Genomic DNA, 24,930 nt, shown 5'->3' with positions numbered 1-24,930 from the left:
ATTTTTTTTTCCGAGATTCAAAAATCTTTTAAAAGCATATTATTTATCATACTTATTTATTTTGGTTTGGTCGAACTTCTCAATTAAATAAAAGTTTGTATTGTATATTCCTGTGTAGTCACAATTTAGCCTGCAAAAAGCGTTTTAATACTATGAGCAACATCTGTATTCGTCCTGTACCTGTACATATTGTTGCACAAAAATGATAAATTAATCTCACCGCTATGTCATTGTGTCCTTCTAGCGGGTGGCGCGCTCTCAGGAGGAGCTGTGCGACATGCCGGGCGGGTACCCAGGTGAACGTCTGCGGCAGGAAGACCTGATGCTTCTGCAGCAGCAGCAGCGTGAGGCTGAGTACCAGCGAGGTGGTGGCGAGCACTGGAACCACCAGGTGTCCTCCTCTGTGGAGTCCAGCACCTCCAGCCAAGAACACCTCAACTTTTCGTCGTCCTCTGGCTCTAGGACCCAGGGCATCCACAAGAGCGGCCCTGGCCGCTGGAAAACCCCGATAGCACCCAACTCTGGCCCAGTTCCAGTCTCCCAACCCTCCCGTTCTGACCTTCCCCCTCCTCCTCCTCCTCCACCCGCACACTACGACTATGAGCCGCAAACAGATATGCCACTTCCTCCACCACCATCTGTTTCGCAGCAACAGGCAGTGGCCGCGGCCGATCGCAAGAAACGAGAAGAGCAACAGCGCTGGTATGAGAAGGAAAAGGCCCGGCTCGAAGAGGAGCGAGAGAGGAAGAGAAGAGACCAGGAGAGGAAGTTGGTGCAGATTCGCAACCCTGCCGTTCCCGGCCCGGTCATGCACAACAATCAGCACGGCCCGCTGCCACCCGCCCCTCAGCACCAACAGATGCCCCATCCACAGCCCCCCATGCCAGTGCAGGTTCCCCAACCGTACCTACCCCCGGTCCAGCCTCCCCAACCGCTGCTGCCACAACCAACTCGGCCAGATAAACTATCCAGCCTTCCTCGCCAACCATCGCAGGACACCGTAATCCGTGACCTCTTGCCTCAGCAGCAGCCGCGCACCATCGAGAGACGCGACCTGCAATACATCACCATCAGCAAAGAGGAACTGTCCGCCAGTGACAGCCTGTCGCCCGACCCCTGGAAGAGGGACGCCCGCGAGAAACTAGAGAAACAGCAGCAGCTTCACATCGTGGACCTCCTGGACAAAGAGATCCAGGACCTTCAGGCCAAGCCCGAGCGCACGGCCGAGGAGAACGACCGTCTGCGCAAACTCATGCTGGAGTGGCAGTTCCAGAAGAGACTGCAGGAGTCCAAGCAGAACGAGGAGGATGAGGAGGAGGAGGATGACGAAGATGTAGACACCACGCTGATTATGCAGAGACTGGAGGCGGAGAAGAGAGCACGGGTGAGTAGACACAGGAAAAGTGATAGCTATAGTTTGCTAGGTGGATATAAACTGTCAACATGAAATCAAAACTGGTCTTGTTGTGAACGATTTATCAGGGCATTTTAATCCAAAGAAGTCTTTTTAATCTTTCGTCAAAATGTAATAACTTATTCCACATCTAAAAGGAGTGGATTTGTACGGAGCCCCTAAAGGGACGTGGTGGTGGAAAAAAATTAGGATGGGAGGATATTTTTTTTCCAAATCGTTTGCGTTCCCTCGCAAAACTTTTGCGTTCCCCCGAGAAACTTTGCGTTCCCTCGCAAAGATATTTGCGTTCCCCCGAGAAACTTTGCGTTCCCACGCAAAAGTTTTGCGTTCCCTCGCAAAGATATTTGCGTTCCCTCGCAAAAGTTTTGCGTTCCCTCGCAAAGATATTTGCGTTCCCACGCAAAACTTTGCGTTCCCTCGCAAAGATATTTGCGTTCCCTCGCAAAGATAGATGTCCCACGGGCCGTTTCAAACAGCTCAGTAGGCTACGTTAACAATATTGTATCCATTAATGGAGCGGTTAGAGTTATTTTGAACTTGGGCTTAAGTATAAATAATACAGTCAGTGCGGAGTTCAGTAGTTGGCAATGTATACACAGATTTTAACTTCCCGGATCAATAACTCGTGAGCTAAAAACGTTCAAAACACAAATGACACCTTTAACGTAGACAACGAGCTGCAACATAATTTTTCTCAAAACGAGCCTTAATATAGCCTATGAGAGACAAGTAAAAAGGGACCGTCTGCAAAGTGCAAAACCCGAAAGGCGTTACTAAAAAATAGGCAATAACAATCAATGCTCTCCTACTACAATATACTAATACAGTAGGCTATACAGTGTAATGCCATCAGAATTAGTAAGCAATTATCATACAAAAGCTATGGAACTTGCAACTACTGTATTTTAGCTGGGTACCAACGTAAAGAATAGGCCTATGGCTATGTGCTATTACTTTTATTATTTTTATGTGCTATTGCCAAACTAAGCGTTGTAGTATAACCAGCAGGAGAGCGTGATGTGTGAACTGAATTTGGTGACAGTAGGCTACAGTAGGCTACAGTGCATTTCAGTGAAGTTTGCTGAACATTTTTCCTAATAAAATAATTCTAACAATTATATGCAAAAGCAAATTTTATCAAACTAAGTGTTTTTATCAAACTAAGTGACCATTGATGTGTAAACTGAATTTGGAGACACAGTGTGTAACATTGAAGTTATGACTTGTAGTAGGCTATACGCTTTTCGGGTTTTGCACTTTGCAGACAGTCCCTTCGGACTTGTCTCTCAGCCGCCTGCTCATATAGACCCAATTAATTTATATTATAAGGCTCGTTTTGAGGAAAAATAGGTTGCAGCTTGTTGTCTACGTTAAAGAGACATTGTGTTTTAACAACGTTTAGCTCACCGAACTCATTGAGCACTCGCCTAGGCTATAGCCTAAGTCCAAGTTCAAAATAACTCTAACCGCTCATTTAATGGATACAATATTGTTAACGTAGCCTACTGAGCTGTTTGAAACAGCCCGTGGGACATCTATCTTTGCGAGGGAACGCAAATATCTTTGCGAGGGAACGCAAAGTTTTGCGTGGGAACGCAAATATCTTTGCGAGGGAACGCAAAACTTTTGCGAGGGAACGCAAATATCTTTGCGAGGGAACGCAAAACTTTTGCGTGGGAACGCAAAGTTTCTCGGGGGAACGCAAATATCTTTGCGAGGGAACGCAAAGTTTCTCGGGGGAACGCAAAAGTTTTGCGAGGGAACGCAAACGATTTGGAAAAAAAATATCCTCCCATCCTAATTTTTTTCCACCACCACGTCCCTTTAGGGGCTCCGTAGATTTGAGCCATGTGGGCAGGGAAAATAATATTAGCCAATAGGCAACCTAAAAATGGTGTACTAGTTGTCACTGCATATTAAGCTATAGGAAAACGTATTTTAATGTTTTTAAAAAATGCTGATTTCGGCTCTAATGCGAGTTTTAATGGTAATGTAATTTTACAGCACTCTGATGGTCAAGGAAAAACATTTAAAATTGTGCTTTCCAGGCCTGGAAAAAAACAAGAAAATTAGTAAGATCTTAAATGTCTATGTTGAATATAAATGGTTCTAGTTATACTCCGCTCTAAAGCATGTTGTCAAGAAGAAACTACTTTTTGTGCGCATTTACTATTATTTAAGAAATAACAGAACAAAATCATATAGTAATTAGTAATTAGAAGCAACTGGAAAAAGGTGAGAATCCTCAATAAAGGTTATGTCAAAAACGTGAAATAGTAAAAACATTTAAAAGGCACTACTGTTCAAACGATTGGGGTTGGTTGGAATTTTTTTTTTTAATGTTTTTGAAGTTTTTTATGCTCACCAAAGCTGCGTTTATTTGATCAAAAATATAATTAAAACAGTAATATGGTGAAATGATTTCAATTTAAAATAACTCCTCTCTATTTTAATATATTTTAAAATATATTCCTGTGGTGACACAGGTGAATTTTCAGCATAATTGCTGTGCAGATTTGCTGCTCAAGAACCATTTATTATTATTATCAATGTTGATTTTTAAAGAAAATATTTTTATATGATGATTCTTTGATGAATAGAAAACGTAAAAGAACATCATATATTTGAAATGTATATATTTGAAACATATTAACTGTCTTTACTGCTAAATAAAAGTATTCATTTCTTTTTTTTTTATCTCAGTGACCCTGAACTTTTGAACGGTAGTGTACATCCAGATTCATTCATTTTTTCAATGTAATATGTCGTATCCCTATGGATACAATTTTGTATTTATTTTTTACTTCAATAACGTGGCTCATTCTGAAATGCATCACATTGCTAAAGTAAAATGTGTTGACTAAGTACTTAAAATGTTTCTGTAGCTTGATGAACGTTTTTGTGATAAACCTTTTCCCCACGCTTGTACAGAGCACTAATGTTGTTTTTCAGCTGCATTGGAACGACTCAAGAACTAGTTTTACTTGAGGAGACTTGCACATGTGGTTTTCCCAGTTAGTTGCAAACCTCTGTCGTGTTTGAAGTTGAGTTCAGGTCTCTTTGTATACTTTTGCGTTACATTTGAAACCGCAGTCATCAGTTGGACAGGCTGGTGATGGATTCGCTAACCACTGAACTGGGAATCGTTGCGTGATGCTTTAGTCTCCGCTGTTATAATGAATGTTTTGCCATGTGCTCCTGCAACATGCCTATGTCATTGCTTTTCCATGCTGCACTGCTGATATATGCTGCGCTGTCGGAGGGGAGAAGCAGGGCTTTACGATGCCAAGCACTGGACACGTTTCCACTGCTTGCACCAGCATCAACCTGCCCCGTCCAGATCAGTACATCTCTCCTGATCTCATCTGTCATTTAATATGTGATATTCATTTAACTTCTAAAAACAGATCAGTGGCAGGACCATTTCTGACCTGTAGCTACTGGCTAACCAACCATATAGGATCAGAATCAGTATGATTTGAAATGTGCTAACAACAATTTCTAACAAGACATTTATTATTTACATGCAAGGACTTTTCAGGCGCATATTAAGCCTCGTCTCTGACCAGGGTGATGAATCAACACCATTGATTCTGTTAGTAACTAGGGCTGGGCTATATATGCACCGATAGATTTAATACTTAATTCTTTTTATGTACCCATATAATTATACAAAATAATCATATACACTACCAGTCAAAAGTTCGGAAGCTGTACTATTTTGTTTTTGAAAGAAGTCTCTTCTGCTCACCAAAGCTGCATTAATTTGATCCAAAATACAGCAAAAAGTCATATTGTGAAATATTTTAACCATTTAAAATAACTTTTTTTCTATTTGAATATATTTTAAATGTAATTTATTTCTGTGATCAAAGCTGAATTTTCAGCATCATTTCTCCAGTCTTTAGAGTCACATGATCCTTCAGAAATCATTCTAATATGCTGATTTGCTGCTCAAGAAACATTTATTATTATTATCAATGTTGAAAACAGTTGTGTACATTTTTTTTTTAGGATTCTTTGATGAATAGAAAGTTCAAAAGAACAGCATTTATATGAAATATAAAGCTTTTGCAACCTTATAAATGTATATATTGTCACTTGATCAATTTAATGCATCCTTGCTGAATAAATGTAATTTCTTTAAGTTCTTTCCCAAAAAAAAAGAAAATTCCTACCGACCCAAAACTTTTGAACAGTAGTACAATGTTACAAAAGCTTTCGATTTCAGATATATGCTGTTCTTTTGAACTTTCTATTCATCAAAGAATCCAAAAAAAAAAAAAAGGTTTTCAACATTGATAATAATAATAAATGTTTGTTGAGAATCAAATCATCATATTAGAATGATTTCTGAAGGATCATGTGACACTGAAGACTGGAGTAATGATGCTGAAAATTCAGTTTTGAATCACAGGAACAAATTACATTTTAACATGCATTAAAATAGTTATTTTACATTTTAATAATATTTCATAATATTAGTTTTTTTTTATATATTTTTTAAATACTTTTTTCCCCCCTGAGAATTACCCATTAATATTCATATATTTATTTATATTATATTTACTTATGTTTACTTATATTTTGTTTTAAATTAATCTTTTTTTAAAATGTGTTTTTTTCTTCTTCTATTTTTAGAGATGACTAACAAATTGTGTATGCAAATGATTTCAAAAGAACTGATTTTCCATTGTCATATCGTAACCTTTAGGGTACATAATGGCTAAATTGTTTTTTTATATATTGAAATTGGCTTTGATTTGATATATCCAACAAATGTATGAATGTATAGTAAATTATTGATTACCGCCCAGCCCTATTATTAACTAAACGGCTTAATCTGTGCTCAGGAAACATCCTGTGATAAGTATAGCCTTTAATATCAAAACATATAGCTTCAGTGCGATTCCGATTCAGGCTCTTGACTTCTTGGTGGGCTGGTATGTGTGCGGCATTTCCAAATGGCTCTGAGACGTTCAGTGCTAGCACACACTTGAAGTCCACTAATGTTTTCTCCTCCAACACCTGTCGGAGCAGCTGTCATTTGAAACACAGCGTCCACCTGAGATCCTGCTGTGTGTAGCACAGTGCTCGGAGCTAACTTTGATATCTCGCCATCTCTGAGGAGTTGGCAGGTCGAGCCGTCTAAGGGAAGGTCAACACAATCCTGTGCGTGTTTGAAGGAAAAATATTGCCAATGCTTCAGTGGGGGGGGACGTGGAATGATGGGGAAATTCCTCACCAGCTCAAGTGTTTGTGGAGAGAAGTGGACCGCTGGCATTAATCAGACCCATACTGCCCTGGAATGTTCCTGGCAGCACATCACTGCGTCCCGGCCCACTGCATCAATGGATTTTTTTCTTTTACTTTTATCTAAAACCCCTCCTTTTCTTTATTTCTTACTTCTTTATTTATTCTCTCTCCCACCCCTTTGGTTGCTCTGTATGTTTTTGTTTCTCCTGCAGCAGACTGCTGTTCCAGCAATCTCTGTACTAGACTTGGTATGTTCTTTACGCTCTTTACCTGTCTTCCTGTTTCGGCTCCACCTGTGTCTCCTCTTGTTCACTACCTCCCCCCATCATTCGACCGTGGTGGCTCCTTTACCCATGGGTGTTAATTTGAGAGAGATGTACCACTTTTTCAAGCAGGGGACACCATCATGGGGACTCCATCTTGGGATGTTCATTGTGCTCCACTGGAAAACTGCTGCTTTGGAACAATATCTAAAAACGAGCCGAATGGATCCGTAAGGAAAGACATCATAGAAAATACATTTTTAAAGCTACAGTGAGTCATTTCTAAGCCAGTGTCACCAAATAGACTAGACATATTCAAAACTAGTTTTCATCTTCCATTGGTTGGGCAAACAATGGCGTGAGTTTTGCCTCCAAACTCACGCCATTGGTTATGGTTGAAAATATGTTTTACTTTTCATTGAAATCAACCTAGGAATGCTTAATTTTGAAAAATAAAATAATTGTTTTTAAATGATTAATATAATTAGGATAATTAAATATTAAGATAATTAAAATAATTTTAACCCATCATTAGTTTTCTTAAAAACAATAAATAATTTTTAATTAAAATAGTCATCCCTCGTTTTCGTAAAAAAAAAAAGACTAAAAAAAAAGCAAGCCACTTACAATGGAAATTGATGAGGCCACTTTTTGAAGGATTTAAAATGAGAAATGTTAAGCTTATAATTTTATAAAAAGCACAATTAAAAAAAACTTGTGGATAATTTGAGCTGTAAAAGTAGTTCATTTTCTCATCATTTTAAGGTTTATGGTGTTGGCTAGGGCTGCGCATTATATCAAAATTATCGAAAAATCGCAAATGTACATATCGCAATATGCATATCGCAAGGGCACACAATATCTGAATGATTTTAATAGGCTACTTCAACATTGTGAAAAGTGTACGTTTTAGGTTGACGCATATAGCAGAGAATAGACCGGGCACGTGACTGTTAGTTATGTGACTTGCTTGACGTTAAAAAGAGTTATTAAATGCAATAACTTGCGGAAAACAACTCCTTGCAGTCTCGTACTGTCTGCTGTCTGACACACACAGAAACAAGCCGTTCTTTTTTTCATGTCTTGTTACACACTCGAACTGTCAAATACACACACAGTTATGTCAAAATGGCTGTCTTGACGAGTATTCATGTAAACACAGTCGGTTATGCTTTAAGTGAAAGATATCAGTTGGGGAAAGAAAAAGATTTTACACACTTAAAGCAATATCGTATCGCATATCGAACATCGCATTATTTAATTATATATTGCTTTATATCGCATTATATAAATATATATTCAACATCGCACAGCCCTAGTGTTGGCATGTTAACAAAATTGTAAAATTGGATATAACTTAATATAAAAGGGTTTTTTCCTCTCTAAAATAATGTTACCACCCATATTGTTTACTGTTGAAACCGTGGGTATTTTTATGACACCCCATTCACTTCCATTGTAAGTGCTTCACTGTAACCCAGGGTGGGTTTTTTGAGAAAAAGAGGGAGAAGTTGAAATCTTTTGTGGTAATCAACAATATGCCACAAATGCTGTCAATGGAGTCCTGTATAAAATATTCCTTTCACTTTTTTTTTATACACACTTCAGCTCTAAATGTGTGCGGGGATGGCTTAGACATGAACGTTTGTACCTAGAAAACCACCACATTCATTCCAAAGAAAGCTTTGGAAGTTTTTTTTTTCCTTCTTGGAGAACATGAAGCTCTGCTGGTTTCGGCAGCCGTTGTTTCAGTGCAGTGTCATCATGAGGGGTGGGTTGGTGCATGTTTTCTTCCAGCCCGGTCTCTCCGGCCCTGAGCTTGCTTGCATGTGGGCCTCATTACCATGCCGTGATCTCCATTCCTGTTTCTTCCTCCACTCCACTCATCACTGCTCTTCTGTGTCTGTGTTGACCCTGGCGCTTTGCCGCTCCTTTATTCTGCGTTTCTCCATGGTTTTTGGTGCTGGGTTTCCTCTTTCCCCTATCCTGACTACTGGACATGTCTCTCTGTTTACGTCCACTTCCTTCTGATTTCGGATGGAAACGTTGTATGGCCATGATTTGTTTTTCCTTACCTGTGGAGCATTGTATATGTATTGTGTATAAAGTTTGATCGGGGTGTTTAGATTACCTTTCGAATGGTTTTCCGTAAACGTGAAGAAGCGTTTCTGTCAGTAAGTTGTTTTGCATGCAACTGTGTATGTGCATGTCGTTCTCTTTAATGTGTGATTTGTGTTCGATGCACGATACCTCTCATCACAGTGATCACAAAATTACTGGTGATAATTTAACAGAATGCTTTATACAAATCTAAATAAATTAGCTATTAATAAATTAAACAAATAAACGCATCTAATCTAGATGACAGTTTTAAATAATCAATATTTAAATATATATTTTTTAAATTTGGTTTAATGTTGGGTAAATAGGTTTATAAGTTTAAATACAAGTTCGAATGTTTGGGCTCAGTAAGATTTTTTCTTTTTCTTAGAATCTTATATTCAAGGCTGCATTTATTTGATAAATACTGTAAAATCAGTGATACTGTAAAAAATACTATTACCATTTTAAATGCATATTTTTGTATATTTTACTATTTATTCCTGTGACGTAAAGCTGAATTTTCAGCATAATTCCTCCAGTCGTCAGTGTCACATGATCCCTCAGAAATCATTCTAATATGCCGATTTGTTGTTCAAGAATTTTTTTTTAAATTATTATTATCAAAGTTAAACACAGTTGTACAGCATAATAATTTTGTGACAACCACAATAATTTTTTTCAGGAGTTCAAAAGAAAAGTATTTATATTAAATAGAAAACGTATGTAGCATTATAAATGTCTTTAAAATATTACTATTTATTACTATTACGATTTTAAAAAATTCTCATAGAGCCCAAACTTTTGAACGGTAGTGGATCAACCAACAAAATAAGTTTTCCTAGATTAGTTTAAATATATCATTAGTTTTAGGATTAAATTGACATGAAATTTAGTTAACCAATAAAAGGTGAAAGCACCAATGCTTTCTAGATTTCTAGGTTGTCATCAGTTTCATTTAGGATCAGTTGAGGTTTTGGTTTAGCACCAGGATTTAAAATGGCAAATTCAGTCAGTCCGATCCATCTTCTCTGTGGTCCAGTGTTTTTCTCTAAACCTGATTATGTATTGTGCACCTCAGCTACAGGACGAGGAGCGACGACGGAAACAGCAGCTGGAGGAAATCCGTAAACGTGAGGCAGAAGAACGAGTCAAACAGGAGGAGGAGAGGCGCTGGAGAGAGGAGGAGAGAGCCAGACGAGAGACCGAGGAGAAGGTATTGAGATCGAAACGGACCAGCGACAACTAGGAACTTTCTATATGTAGTTAAATGCATTTATTTAAGATGTTTCTGATGATTAAAAGACTCGTAGTCAGGAAATGCAGCATGCATATGTTAAGTTTTTTTTGGTTTAATGTCCAATTGCAGGCATGTTTTAGCACACTTCATATGGGATGCGGATTATCTTTGTCTTTTTCCCCCTTAAACACAAGTCACAACAATAGAAGATTTTAATGTCCCAGATCTGGAATTATTAGTCAGGCTGATTTATAGTGATTTTTTTTCCCAATACACTCTCTGCACCTCATTCTTTTGACATATTTACCTGAAGGAGACATATATGATCAGCCATGTTTATTTATGCTAATGCAAAGCTTTTTCAAGGTTTCGACTGATTTCCATGTGGATGGTTCCTCACGATCTTGTAAGTGGGTGCGATTTAAAGACAGCAGCTGATGTTTAATACGTCAGGCTGTACAATATCACAACCCCTTGGGCTTAATTTAAAATAACGTGTATCTATAAATATATACCATACGTGCTGATAATAATAATAATAAGGTTTACAGCAGTCCTGGAGTTAGTAATGATCCGTTAACTGATTGAGGCTAAATTGAGTTTGTTTAACTCCCATGTGTTACACTTCTGGAATGCCTCAGCAGGTCATCGACTTACCAGTGGTCTGAATTTACATTCTCCATCTAAAATGTGAGCAAAACATCATCCCACTATGTGACCATCCAGTTTTATTTGTGCCTGTGTGCGTCATTTTCAGACCACTGGTAATTTTAGAGGCCAGTTGTGATGTCCAACTGCATGTCTTCACAACATCTCCACTCCTGTGTTTGTGATGTATCCCCATCCCCTTCAAAGAAACGCATGAGAATCACATGTGCGATCTTTACACAACAATCCAGCATATTGTTGGGCGGCCATTGCCTTTCCATACAACATTGCTTGGAAGTGCTGTTGGAAATGGGCCCACCTTGGTTTTCATGGAGGCCGTTCCCAGATTGAACTAGCTCATGTGTGTTTTGCCTCCACATGCTCTCATAAGAGACATTCCCACCGCATACTAACCCAGGGGATCCATGAACAGAGACCAGAGCAGCCAGCCACTGGGTGTTTTTCTTTAGAGTTAAACCACCAAATGCCAGCCAGACCTTCAAGGGGAGCTTGTAACAGTATCATATGCTCCAGTCTTTCCATTCCAGTTAGAACCAGACGCATCTGTCAGCTGTAGTGACTTGTTCCTCTTTGGTGCCATCTGGTGTGCTTACAATCAAATGCAAGTCTTATACAATGTCTTCAATGCAAGCAAGCAACACAATGTAACTAAGCTAGATTGTGTTCATACAATTAGCATTTTTCAGCAAGATTTAATCACTGAAATGAAATGAAACGCTTACGCACAAGTAAACTAGCCACAAGCCAACTAGATCCACGAGCAGAATCGCTTTGTTTTCGTTTTATGTCCATGAAATAATCTATTGCCACAATTATTTTTCTATACAAGTGGATGTGGACTATTTAATATTTCAAAATTGAAATATTAAAATATAACATTATAACATATAACATAACGTGTGTGTGTGTGTGTGTGTGTGTGTGTGTGTGTGTGTGTGTGTGTGTGAATAAATACAAAATTTCATATTTAAGTAATTTTAATTGTTCTATAAATATTTAAATGTTTGATAATGTTTATTTAATTTTGTTATAATGTCACATTTTAATGTTTCGATTTCGGATGGAAATATTTAAAATCTTCACACCAGATGATCTGTTTGGTTGCTATCAGCCATTTCAGATGAACTCACCCCTGAATGGAATTTGAAAAAAAGAGTGATTGGTCGCTTTCCATGTAATTCTAATTTCCTGTTCAAATTGGTGGTTCTTGACCAGATAAAGCTGCAACGTTCACTGAACTTGTTTGTGCCTTTGCTTGCTTGCAGTGTAGACAGTGTGTTTGTTAACCACCGGCCCACTTTCCCCAAACATGCGGGAGTAAGGTTTAGCTATTTGATTCACTCAGAAACGCATTACATCACATTTCTTCTACTACAATGTAGCTTTACTACATTGGTGCATCCATTAGTCAGAGTACCGCTAGCTTTGACCCAGGCCTCGCCGCTGCCCCTGGTGGTCAGTGTGAGCGGCGCAGGCTAGCAAAGGCAGCTCTAACCAGCTCTTCCCATGTTCCCCCTTCAGAGGAGACAGGAGGAAGTGTACTACAACCGCCTGGAGGCAGAGCGGCGCCGGCAGCACGAGGAAGCCGAGCGTAAGCTGCTAACACCAGACGAGCCTGGTCTGTACAGACCCCCCCTTCCCTGGGACTACCAGCCCCCTTCACCCGCAAGCACGCCCACCACTAACAACAACAACAGCGCCCCTCCGCCCCCACCTCAGAGAAACACCTCCTACCTCAAAACCCAGGTCGCCTCCCCCGACACCATATACACTGCCAAGTTTATCTCGTACAATGACGAGGAGGAGGAGGAGGATGAGGAGGACGCGGGCCTAACAGGTCAGGTTAAGCTCTCGGCCACCCGGAAGTCCTACGGTGACCTTCCGCCCGCCCAAAAGCCCCAGCCGCCGCCAACCGCGCGCAAGCCCCGTCCTGTCTCAGATGGCATCTTTCTGTCCAACTCATTCCAGCTGCCCGCAGCGGCCAATGCCAACAGTACTGCTCTCAAGCCAGGGCAGCCCCCTCTCCTTCCCAACAAACCCAGCTTCATACCATCAGCCAACTCGAAAGGTAGAGACGCCGAGGAGAGAGATGGGCCCGACCTCAGCCCGCTCGTCCTCCCATTTGTTATTGGGTTATTCGTTTTCATGTTTTGGTTTTTTCGGTGTTCGTTTGTTCCTTTTCCTGTTTTCCAACGGAGACTCAGCGCTCTACATTTTTCCATATTCCCTCTACCTTTCTATCTGTAAATTTACGTAGTATCGTAGCCAATCAGTCGAATCATATGTCCTGTTTTTTTTTTTGTTTCTCATTTTTTTCCTTTCTTCTGCAGGAAGCTTCTGGGTTCAGTACAAGTTGAGCTCAGTTGACAGCATTTGTTCATTATCATGGACGGTGATATTGACTCGTTTCTTCTTCTTTTTTTAAACTTTAGCCGTGTTTCCACCGCAGGAACTTTCCTCAGGAACTAGGGACTTTGGGGTGGGTTTCGACAGCAGGAACCGGGGTCTAAATGAAATTCCGGGTAAAGATTTCTCCCTCAAAATGGCCTTGCTCGCGAGGTAGAACTTTTTCAAAGGTCAGGAACTTTCGGGGGTTTTACTTTGGCGCTGAAAATGCTGATTGGTTGAGCTCACCCAGCATTTTATTTCAACATAAAAGTCTGTTGCGGTGTGTGCGGTAAGAGTTGTTTGCTATTCAAATCAACAAAGAGGTTTAAAAAAATACAACAGATGGACCGACGATGAGGTTCAGGCTTTATTACGTTTATTTGAGGAAGACTAAATCCAGTGGGCTCTGGAAAGTCGCGCTCAGTCCTACGTCACCGCCGGACTAATCTTCACGGTACTTTAGACGGCGATGGAAATGCAGACAGCAACAGGTCTGGGGGAAAAAAGTTCCTGGGACAAATCGTTCCGGGTAATTTTGGTGGAAATGGGGCTTAAAAGTTTGGGGTCAGTAAGATTTGTATTTATTTTCAAAGAAATCAATTCTAAATCATTTGCATTCGTGATCAAAAGGATGCAAAAGTGACAGTAAAGTTATTCATAATGCTTTTCTTTTGATCTTTTTTATTCATTAAAGATCCAGAATGGATAATGTATGTATGTATGAATAATAATCATGCATGTATAATAATCAGAAAGGGGGCAATATAACTTTACACCTTGTCTATGTAAAGTTATATCCAAACTTTCTTGTCATGATGACTTAACAGCTGAAAAAAGCCTGCAAACTAAAGTAACTTTTGTGAACTTTTCACACTTTTGGTGTAACTGTCCAGACTGTTGCCTTGAATCAGCTGAACAACATTTTAACCATAACTTTGAATGTAATTTATTGGTATTATTACTGTTATTCTTATTTATTTTTTAAAAAGGTAGCAAGCTTATTTTATGCAACACATGCTATCGATTGAGCTCAACTTGTATTGAACCCATAATATTCCTTTTAAATAGTAATTAGATTTTTGTTTGTTTGTTTTCCGATCACCTATTCTGCCCGATTCCTCTTCCTCGAATCATCCTAGCGCCGTACAAGCAGTCAGTAGACCTCGTGATTCGCTGTGCGGTCCTAAAATCAGTCCAAGTACTGTTGGTGTTGCCAGCCGTTTCATGTGTGTGTGATTTTGCTTTGGGGTAGGCCCAGCCTCAGCGGCCAGACGCCTGCTCGAACATTATCAGCTCAGGGAACGACACACTGGCTTCTTGTCACTTGCAGTGGTGGGCTCAGCGCTGCACCTCTCCTCAGTCCTGTTTACACTTGGCAACGGGGAAAAGATCTGTTGGATGAGGTGCTTTTCTTGTGCTTGACTGTTTAAAATCTTCCATCTGAATTTGTTGTACTGGTATCTTAGCATCTTGGTGCGTACAGTCCTGCTAGAATTTAAAAGGTATTTTGTATTTGGCTCCCTCAAGTGTTTAAATCAGTGCATGTAGTTCAGCCAAGACAAACCTGTTTGAAAAAAAATTATAAACTGATAAATTTTTTTGCATCCCTAAGGAAATTAATTGTAAAGTTGAAAATTATGCAAAAATATTTATTACAATTTAATTCAAATAATTTTATAAAATACTAATTTAAAATACATTTTAGTGCTGTCAAATCAATTAATTGCATCCAAAATATTTTTGGATATTTAAATACACACTCAATCATGCATATATTTAAGAAATATTTTTCTATATATCTTAAATATATATAATCTTAAATAAATAAATAAATAAATATATATATATATATATATATATATATATATATATATATATATATATATATATATATATATATATATATATATATATATACATATATACATACATACATACATACATACATACATACATACATACATACATACATACATACATACATACATACATACATACATACATACATACACACATACACACATACACACATACACACATACACACATACACACACACACACACACATACACACATACACACACACACACACACACACACATACACACATACACACACACACACATACACACATACACACACACACACACACACGGTACATACACACATATATATATATATATATATATATATATATATATATATATATATATATATATATATATATATATATATATATATATATATATATATATATATATATATATATATATATATATATATATATATATATATATATACATATATATATATACATGCATGTGTATTTATATATACATAATAATTATACACAGTACACACACATATATTATGTAAACACAAACTTTATAACTGATATTGGATGTGATTAATCGATTTTACAACACTAATTTGATTATATTCATATTTGTATTTATATTTATCACCAAGTACTTGTTTGAGGAAATCTTTTCCAAAGTCCTTGTTTACCTTTTTTTAACTTGCTTGTATATGTATTTATTTTTGGTTTAATCTCCTACATGTTTTATTTATTTTATTTTTTACATTTTGCAATTGTCTGTACGTACTTATTTTTAGTAACTTGATGCAACAGATGTGAAACTTTTAAACAGTCACATGCAAAAAAAGCTGTTCAACCCTATTGCACAAAGATGCCCAGTGTATCTGACCTTGCATGTAATCTGCACAAAGCTTCCCTCCACTTAATGTCATCGGGGCCTGTTGTGATCAGAATTACATTAATGCTTTCCAAGGAACTAACTTTGCATTAATCAGCCAATAAAAAGCACGGCACTCCTCCCTGCTCAGACTGAAGCTTTTTTTTTAAGCCATGAATCAATCGCTGCTGCTTTGCTTAATGCGTCTCTTACCAAATCAACCTCATTATTTCTGTCTACAACACTGCTGAAGCCTCATGAACCAAAACCAGTTCACACATATTATCTAGTGATATGTTGCCACCGCTGTAGTGCACTTCAAATATTTCATACGCACCCTTTGGTTTTTATCTTTACATTTATACTATTAAAGGATTTGTTCACTTCAAAATGAAAATTTCCTGATGATTTACTCACCCGCATGCCATCCAAGATGTTCATGTCTTTCTTTCTTCAGTGGACAGGAAATTACATTTTTTGAGGAAAACATTTCAGTATTTTTCTCCATATAATGGACTTCAATGGCATCCAAAATGTTGAAGGTCCAAATCAATGCAGTTTCAAAGGGCTCTGCATGATCCCAGCTAAGAAAAGGGGTCTTATCTATCGAAACCATCATTAATTTTCAAAAAAAATAAAATAAAAATGTAAATACTTTAACCTAAATTGCTCATCTTGCGCTTTGAAACTGCATTGATCTGGACCTTCAAACCGTTGGTTGCCATTGAAGTCCATTATATGGAGAAAAATCCTGAAATGTTTTCCTCAAAAAACATAATTTCTTGTCCACTTAAGAAAGACATGAACATCTTAAATATAATAATAATAATAATAATAATAATAATAATAATAAACATGCATGTATAATAACAAATATTTTTTATTTAGTAAAATAAATCTTACATTTTAAGTGTTAATTATAAATATTTCATTCATTACTGAAAAATATTGTATGAAAATAGCATGTAGATAATGATAGTAATTATATTATGATATATGCATAAACATAATGCATGTTGTTATTATAAAAAATAATAATGTGCATGGATTGATTTTATTTAACATTTATTTTAAATGTTAATTATAATATGAAATATTATATTTCTTTCATTGCTGAAAAAAACAAATATATAATTTATATAATAATAATAATAACTATGTATGTGTATAATAATACATTTAATTTTAAAAGTGTTATTTGATAAATATAAATATTTTCTTGATTACTGAAAAATATAATTTCGATTAGTTTAATTTACTTAATCCGTTTTAACCAATATTTATGTGTAATATAAATGATGTGTATTAGATTAATACATTAAGATGCTATCTTTTTGAGTCGCTGTCTATGTAGAGTGTCTCAAATCAGTAACTTTTGAGGTTCTGTCTCAGTATTTCGTCTTAGAAGGCAGCTCACTAGGTTTTGGACCAGATTTAGCGTTGATGCGATATTGATTTTGCTTGGTTTCAGCGGTGTTGTAGTTCTCACTCTTATCTTCTGTCTGTCTGCTGTCCAGTTTGTCTATATGTGTCTTTGCCATCATCATTTGCTTGGCTCCACCCACCCTCCCCTGCTTCCTCTCACATTGGGCCGCATGGAATCGTGGGATTCCACAGCCCATCCCATCACCTTCTCTGAGAAGGTGCGCCGACCTGCTGGAACAACCAAGTCTCTGAGCAAAAAGGATCACTAGCTGTGGACTTTTGGCCTTTAATGTTTATTTTCTGCTTTATTCTTAAAGAATTAAGCAGAACATTTAGTAACGCCATATGCTACTGTAGAGTTGGTCAGTCATAATGTCAGTTTGTTGAATAATTCACCTTGAGTTTTGAGAATGGGTTTTAAGAAAGCATTTTTCGATTTTAGTAAAAAGGTGTTTGGTCAACATTACTTAGTTTTTCACTTCTACAACATCCTTTACACAGCCGTACATACACATACACTTAGTACAGCAGCTTGTCAATGGGGCAGTTATTTACTTCAGTTTATAATAATACCTTAAGTGTACACTAACCTAAGGTATTAATATGCACCTGTTATTAAAAAAGTCATTATTTTGAATTATGAAAATTAAAATGTAATATCTTATAAAACATCTTTTTTAAAGATACAATCAGTTCTTATAATTAACATCTTTATGAACTTGATATACTATAAATATTACTTGCTAAAATGTTAAAACTAGAACTTTTACATGTTAAAACTAGTGTTGTATAATATCTAACATTGTTTCAAACAAGCTGTTGTACTTCTAAAGGTACAGTTTTTGCAAAAAAAAATCTGACAGTGTACAGACTTCATAATACAAGCACATAAGGACTAGGACTATACAAACATGTGTTTCCATCCTTGATGAATCGTTGTAGTCCTTATGTCACAAACTTGCGTTTCTAAAGCACACAATGGTTTCAAAATGGCTTTTTGAGGTCTGACTCCGTAATTCATGCTGTACAACAAAACAAAAAAGCCTCAAAGTAATGTGAACCACAGATCTAAGCTTGCTCATAAATCAAAAACCCTTAAATGTTCTTGAAGGGAATCAGTGCTCATTCTCTTCCAGGTTTTATGAATACAAACTGAATAGCTCTGTGCAAACATACAAACAAATACAGACTTTTGCTGCATTTTTTTTTTTTTTTTATTGCATTCAAAACCACAATTTAAAACACATTTGGCCTCAGAAACAAAACCTTTCACCTATAATTGGGCCTTTTCTTCTGGCTATGTGCTTTTTAAGCCACTTGTTTTAGGCTAAACCACCAGCTGCCCTGTTTTGCTCTTGAAGTACTTGGTTGTCACCAGTGGAGGTTTTTTTTTTTTTTTTTGGTTCACAAGTCAATGTGTTTGTGTCTTTCTCCCTCCGACCCAAACTCATTCCATTATCAGTCAATCAGTGAAACCGTCAACATGCATTTGGATTGCGAGGTGCTCTTGCACTTCATTGCTTAGAACGGTTTGATCCGAACCGTCCCCTCGCCATGACAGACACAAGGACACGTGAGCCTCCTAGATGACGCCTACGATAGGTCAGTGGTGGGGGTCGGCGCAAAGGCCAGTCATGCGGAGCTGGGGAGCGTCTCGCTTACAGACGTTCCTCAACACGAGACCAGTTTAGAAGCAGCTGGTGCTTGACCTCCACCTTTGACCTGTGATCCACAGACCTTGTGTCAGGTGTGCTTTGGAATGCTTTAACACTAACTAAACAAGCTTTCCTCTCGCTGTTCAGCTTCTGGTCTGTGGAGTCGTTTTGAGAGCAGAAGTTGCTGGGCCAGTGTATGGTTGAACTGAACAATCTTCGTATTAAACAGATTTAAGGGTCTATGATGGGGATGTACAGTTTTAATTATATATATATATATATTTATAACATGTATATATTAGTGCTGTCAAATCGATTAATCGCATCTCACATAAAAGTTTGTAAATACACACACGCATATAAACAAACAATTTTATGTAAGATACTGTATATATGTATATATATATTTGTATATATGTTAGATGCGATAAATTTTTTTTATATATATATATATATATATAGATATACATTTATATATATATATGTGCATATATAGACACACACACAGTATATTATATAAACACAAACTTTTATGTTACATTCGATTAATCGCATTTAATCATTTTGTCAGTATAATTTTATATATATAATATAATATAATATAATTCACACACAGTTCACCACCATTATGAGCCCAGCAGCTTTTGCAAATATGCTAATCGCTCTTGAAATGATATTCTTGATATTTCATGTGAATTTCATATTGTTTTTACCATTTGACAAAATTGAAACAGGATTTAATTCGTACACTGGAAACACAACAGGACTAGGATCAGGAGAAGTTTACAATGACCCGCGAGAGAAATGGACAAAAGGGTGAGTAACAAAATCATGCACTTGGAATGCTTTTTAAAACCTGGACCATTTGTATGATGCATATAAAGCAAAGATGTCATGCTTGGGTTGGACCATAAGCTGTGGTATTTATTTCTGTAAGCCTCCACAAACATCATTAACCCTTCAAACTCTGAGCTCACAGCATTGGGTGTGGTGGAAACGCCACCCAAACACACAGAAGAACCCGTCTACTTGGGACATTTATCCCCAAATTTTGATTGCAAAACAGTCTTGGACATAATTGTAGACAAAGTTAAAGGATTAGTTTACCCAAAATGAAAAGTCAATCACCGTTTACTCACCCTCATGCCAACCTTTATAACTTAATCTTTCTGAGGAAAGTGACACAAAAACACCTTTAAAGTGCCATAGAAAGTTCATTTGACTCGTACACTGTATTTCAAGACTTCTGAAGCCTTACGATAACTTTGTGTGAGGAAAAGTCCGAAATTTAAGTCGTTATTGACTCAAATTCGCATTCAGTTCAAAACTGTGCTATAATTACATCACACCTGGCACAGTGGTACTACGAAACCTTGTTTCAGCCACTTGATAAAGAATAAAAAGGTAATTGTAACTTTTTATCTCACAATTCTTTCTTTTTTTGTTGCAAGATATACTCATAACTGCAAGTAAAAAGTCTGAACTGTGAGAAGTTATAAACTTGGAATTGTGAGAAAATTATTATAACTATTAATATTATAAATTTGCAATTTCCTTTGTTATTTGCAAGTTTATATCTCACAATTCTGAGAGAGAAAAAATCGGAATTGCATTTGCGCCAAAAAAGTGAGAATTGCGACTTTATATCTTCCAATTCTGCCTTTTTTTTCCTCAGAATTGTGGGATAAATTCGCAGCTTCGAGTTATGATGCGTTCACACCGGACACGAATAAATCGTACTTTTCGCGCGAAGTTGGACGCTTGAACATTTTGAGTTTATTTGCTTCATTCGCGTGTGACGTTCACTTCACAACAGATGTGAATTTGCGTCATGGGAGGAGCTTCTGCCAGGCGTTTCGTCTTGTTGAGAAATGGCTGACATGGGCTGTGTTTACACGTCTTTTTTTGTTAAAATATTACTGTTAATGTGTGACAAAACATAGTTTTAAGACTTTTTCAGGTGATAATGTAGTTTTTTAAAGCTCAAATCTGTGGTTTATTCATAAAAAAGTGCCTATTTGAACATTTTATCGGGCGTTTTCGGAGTTGTGAGATCCAGGTGATCAGCGGCGCTCAGCGCTCGTTAACCCCGGCGAGAACAGCCTTTCCTCGGCTAGTCCTTCAGACATTTGCCGCTGGCTCTGATGTCTCTGTGGTGTCTCGAGCTATCATTTGTCTTGTGTATATGTAACGGGCGATCTTTGATCTCATGGATCTATAATTTGTTCCCTGGCAAATCGTTTAGGCTGAGGGCAGAGTGAAGTTTCATTACTTTTTTATTTTTAGGCTTTTTAATTTTACGTTACCATTGTAGCCTACTAGCACTGACTTTGAATGTTTGACTGAATTGTTTGCTTTTTCATGTATAGCTTATTATACCTTTTACTTATACTTTTGTATTATTGATCATACATTGATCATACATTGATCATACTTGCATTTAACAAAAAGAGACTGGGTTTTTTCATGTCATTTAACGTTATCACAGTGATAATCATATGCACACATCTGAACCAGATATTAATAGGCTATATATCATTGTTGTCACTACTAGAGCAAGCTCCTTATTGGTTAACGCGGCGCGAATATCCGCCAAAGTTCTGATTTTTCAACTCGCGCCATTCGCGCGAATCACGTGTCAAACGCTCAATTCGCGCCGCCTCATTCGTGCGAATCGCGCTGCACAATGTCTATTAGCGTCTTTGCATTGACTTTACATGTAAATCACTCGCGCGAAACGCTTCATTTGCGTCCGGTGTGAACGCACCATTATAAAGTCAGAATTGCGAGAAATTAATGTGCAGTTTTGAGAAAAGTCAGAATTGTGAGATAAAAAGTCAGTTTTTTTTTTTTTATTCCATGGCTGAAACAAGTTTCCATACAGTTATGTATGCAATATGCCATATTTAAATCCGAAAATGGATGAATGTTGTATTGTATCCTTTTGTGTTCCGCATGAGGGCGAGTAAAAATAGCATCTTTTATATTCCAGGTGTTTGTTTAATCCTGCATTGCTTACATATGAGTGTTTTTGATTTGCAGCGGCCCCGATCAGGAGAACACAATAGGCGGAGCTCCAGAAAATCTGACATTTAAGGAGCGCCAGAGACTCTTCTCACAGGGAAAGGAAGTGTCGAATAAAGTGAAAGCGTCCCGGAAGCTAATGGAACTGGAGAACGAACTCAACATAAAGCAGTAGCGAAGAGCCCTAGCCGGACTAATTGCCAATACGTGATCCATCCCTGGAGAAAAAAAAAACACTCACACAAAACACATCCAGCTACGGCTTCCCAGTCATTTCCAAAACATTCTTTTTGGGTTTTATTGAAAAAAATGGACGATTAAGTATCATTTAGCTGCAATAAGAGATAAATTCCCTCGAAAGATATATTATAATAAAGCACTGTAAATTGTTTTAATTATATTAATAAGAAAATTGAAATGACATGAAGGGGGTATATTTTTGTTTGTGAAATGTTATTGAAAAATGACGCATTCTTTGCTCATTTTATTTTTTTTAATAGGCAGTAATGTGGGATATTTTATGGTGTTATTTTATTCTCTTTCTACATCTTTCCGCTATTTTTATTTGATTTCTTCTTATGAAAGTAAGTGCCGATATAATAGACCAATGTTAACAGCTCTCAGTGCAGAACAGGGTCCGTGTCGGCCCCTGCTCAACAGTAGCGTGTGAACGAAACTTATATAGGAGGCTCACTTTTTTTCTTGTCGTTTTATTTTTTTCCGGCTGGTTCTTCCACGTTCATGGATACACAGGCACCTTTCCGCCATGTCTCGTGTCTGCATTCAAATGATTTTGCTCAGAAATGAGCTCTCGTAACCTTGTTAGCACCATTTGTGAAATGTTTTCCTTTTGAGAATGTAGTCGTTTTTTTTCCCCTTGAATATTTTTACTGCACCATCTGTCATTCCGTAAGAGCGCTGAGGTTTACCACTTTTATAAAAATGTTTAGAATTTTCTAATTCCCAGATTTTCCTTTTGTGTGTTTAACCGAACAGTTCTGACGTCGGCTAAACAAGGTTTGATGGTAGCGTAATGTTAAGAAGAGCTGATTTAAATAAAGAGGTTTGTGGAAATGAGATGCAGGAGCCTTTTGATTAGCAGGTATTTATTTGAACCTTATTGATATAGTGACAGATTTGTTTGTATTTATAGGTCTGGATAGACTGCAGGTTAAATTTGATGGATGGAGCGACAAACGTGAGAGTTAAACGCGTCTTTTGACAGAGTAAATGAGCCACTGTCGCTGTTTGATGGTGCATTAAACGGCCTCCCTCAGCTCAGTATTGCAGACGTTTATTTAAATCAAGGATCAGGTCGTGTCTCTTCAGTTTGAAGCACCTGAGTCTCTTCATTCATAGTCTAGACCTGTTGGCGCCTGTGTAAATAATTTTCCTGAGAACACAAACTTTGTAAATTCAACTGATGCATAAGGGTAATGTCAATATCCTTTCTTTTTTGCCACTTTGAGAAACATAAACTGACACATATACACACACACATTTTAGGTTAAAGATGAATTCATTTGATTCATTTTAATGGTTGTTACATAGGCTTTTGTAAATCATAAATAAATACGGATTTTACAAAAAAAAGCTGAAAAATTGTCTCTTTTGTAAGTATTATTCATCATGTCATATATCATATGGAGTGCATATACATATTAGTGCTGTCAAATCGATTAGTGGTGATCAATAGCAGCTAACAAAAGTTTGTTTACATTATTTATTTATTTATTTATATATATATATATATATAGATATATAGATGTATAGATATATATAGATAGACGTGTGTGTGTGTCTGTATTTATATACGTGTGTGTGTGTGTGTGTGTGTGTCTGTGTTTATATACATATACGTGTGTGTGTGTTTATATACATATATTTGTGTGTGTGTGTCTGTGTTTATATACATATACATATGTGTGTGTATATACATGTGTGTCTGTGTATATATACATATACGTGTGTGTCTGTGTGTATATATATATATATACACTGTAAAAAAAAAAATCTGGTCTCCAATTGAAAATTTTCTAGCAAGCGATCACATCTAACATTTTCAGTTGGCCAAATTGAATTTCTGTGAATTGATGCAATTTAATTCAATTAAAATTCAAGAAATTCAATTTGGCCAACTGAAAATGTTAGATGTGATCGCTTGCTAGAAAATTTTCAATTGGAGACCAGATTTTTTTTTTTACAGTGTACATATACTTGTGTGTGTGTGTGTCTGTGTTTATATACATATACTTGTGTGTGTTTATATACATTTTGTGTGTATATATATATATGTGTGTGTGTATATATACACACAAATATATATGTATAAATGTGTATGTATATATACAGTATACACACAAACACTGTATATATAAATATAATATACACATATTAAAACAAAAACTTGTTAGATGCAATTAATCGATTTATCTATATATTCACTCATTTTATTTAATTAGATTATGCTTTCACAATATTTGAGTTATTTATTTTAATTAAATTTTTATGTAATTTCAGCCAATATTTTATAAAGTTGTTTTTTTCAGTATTTGATTATTTTTAAATATTTCAGTATATTTTATTTTGCAAAAAGTTGAATTATTTTGTTTGTTCTATCTATTTGTAATATTGTTTATCATATTTTATATATTAAGAAAAATAAAATAAAAAATAAGATTATGCTGACATATAATTTTATATTTAATTTATAATGTTACATAATTTCAGCCTTTTATTTAGCCTTTTCATTTTAATATCAGGAAATGTATACCTATTTTTTCTACTTTACCCCATAAGC

At 36.7% G+C, this 24,930-nt stretch overlaps 1 protein-coding gene across 7 annotated transcripts in view; it reads left to right on the top strand.

Moving 5' to 3' along the window:
• Positions 1-23,727, top strand: part of afdna (afadin, adherens junction formation factor a) — a 168,933-nt gene extending 145,206 nt beyond the window's left edge. For 2 of the 7 annotated variants that reach the window (XM_079832080.1, XM_079832081.1), the window contains 5 exons: positions 245-1,384; positions 10,115-10,249; positions 12,464-12,533; positions 19,841-19,922; positions 22,149-23,727. In XM_079832080.1, the coding sequence (XP_079688206.1) occupies positions 245-1,384; positions 10,115-10,249; positions 12,464-12,533; positions 19,841-19,922; positions 22,149-22,305 (1,584 nt within the window). In that variant the 3' untranslated portion in view covers positions 22,306-23,727. Of the gene's footprint in view, positions 1-244; positions 1,385-10,114; positions 10,250-10,639; positions 10,680-12,463; positions 13,011-19,840; positions 19,923-22,148 lie in introns of all 7 variants that reach the window. The other 5 variants (XM_079832078.1, XM_079832077.1, XR_013817697.1 and 2 more) reach the window with 4 other exon arrangements.
• The last annotated feature ends 1,203 nt before the right edge of the window (positions 23,728-24,930 follow it).

Source organism: Gobio gobio, assembly GCF_949357685.1.
Source record: "Gobio gobio genome assembly, chromosome: 12".
NCBI classification, from domain to species: domain Eukaryota; kingdom Metazoa; phylum Chordata; class Actinopteri; order Cypriniformes; family Gobionidae; genus Gobio; species Gobio gobio.
The sequence above is the reverse complement of the archived record's forward strand: the minus strand, read 5'-3'. Positions and strand labels throughout refer to the sequence as shown.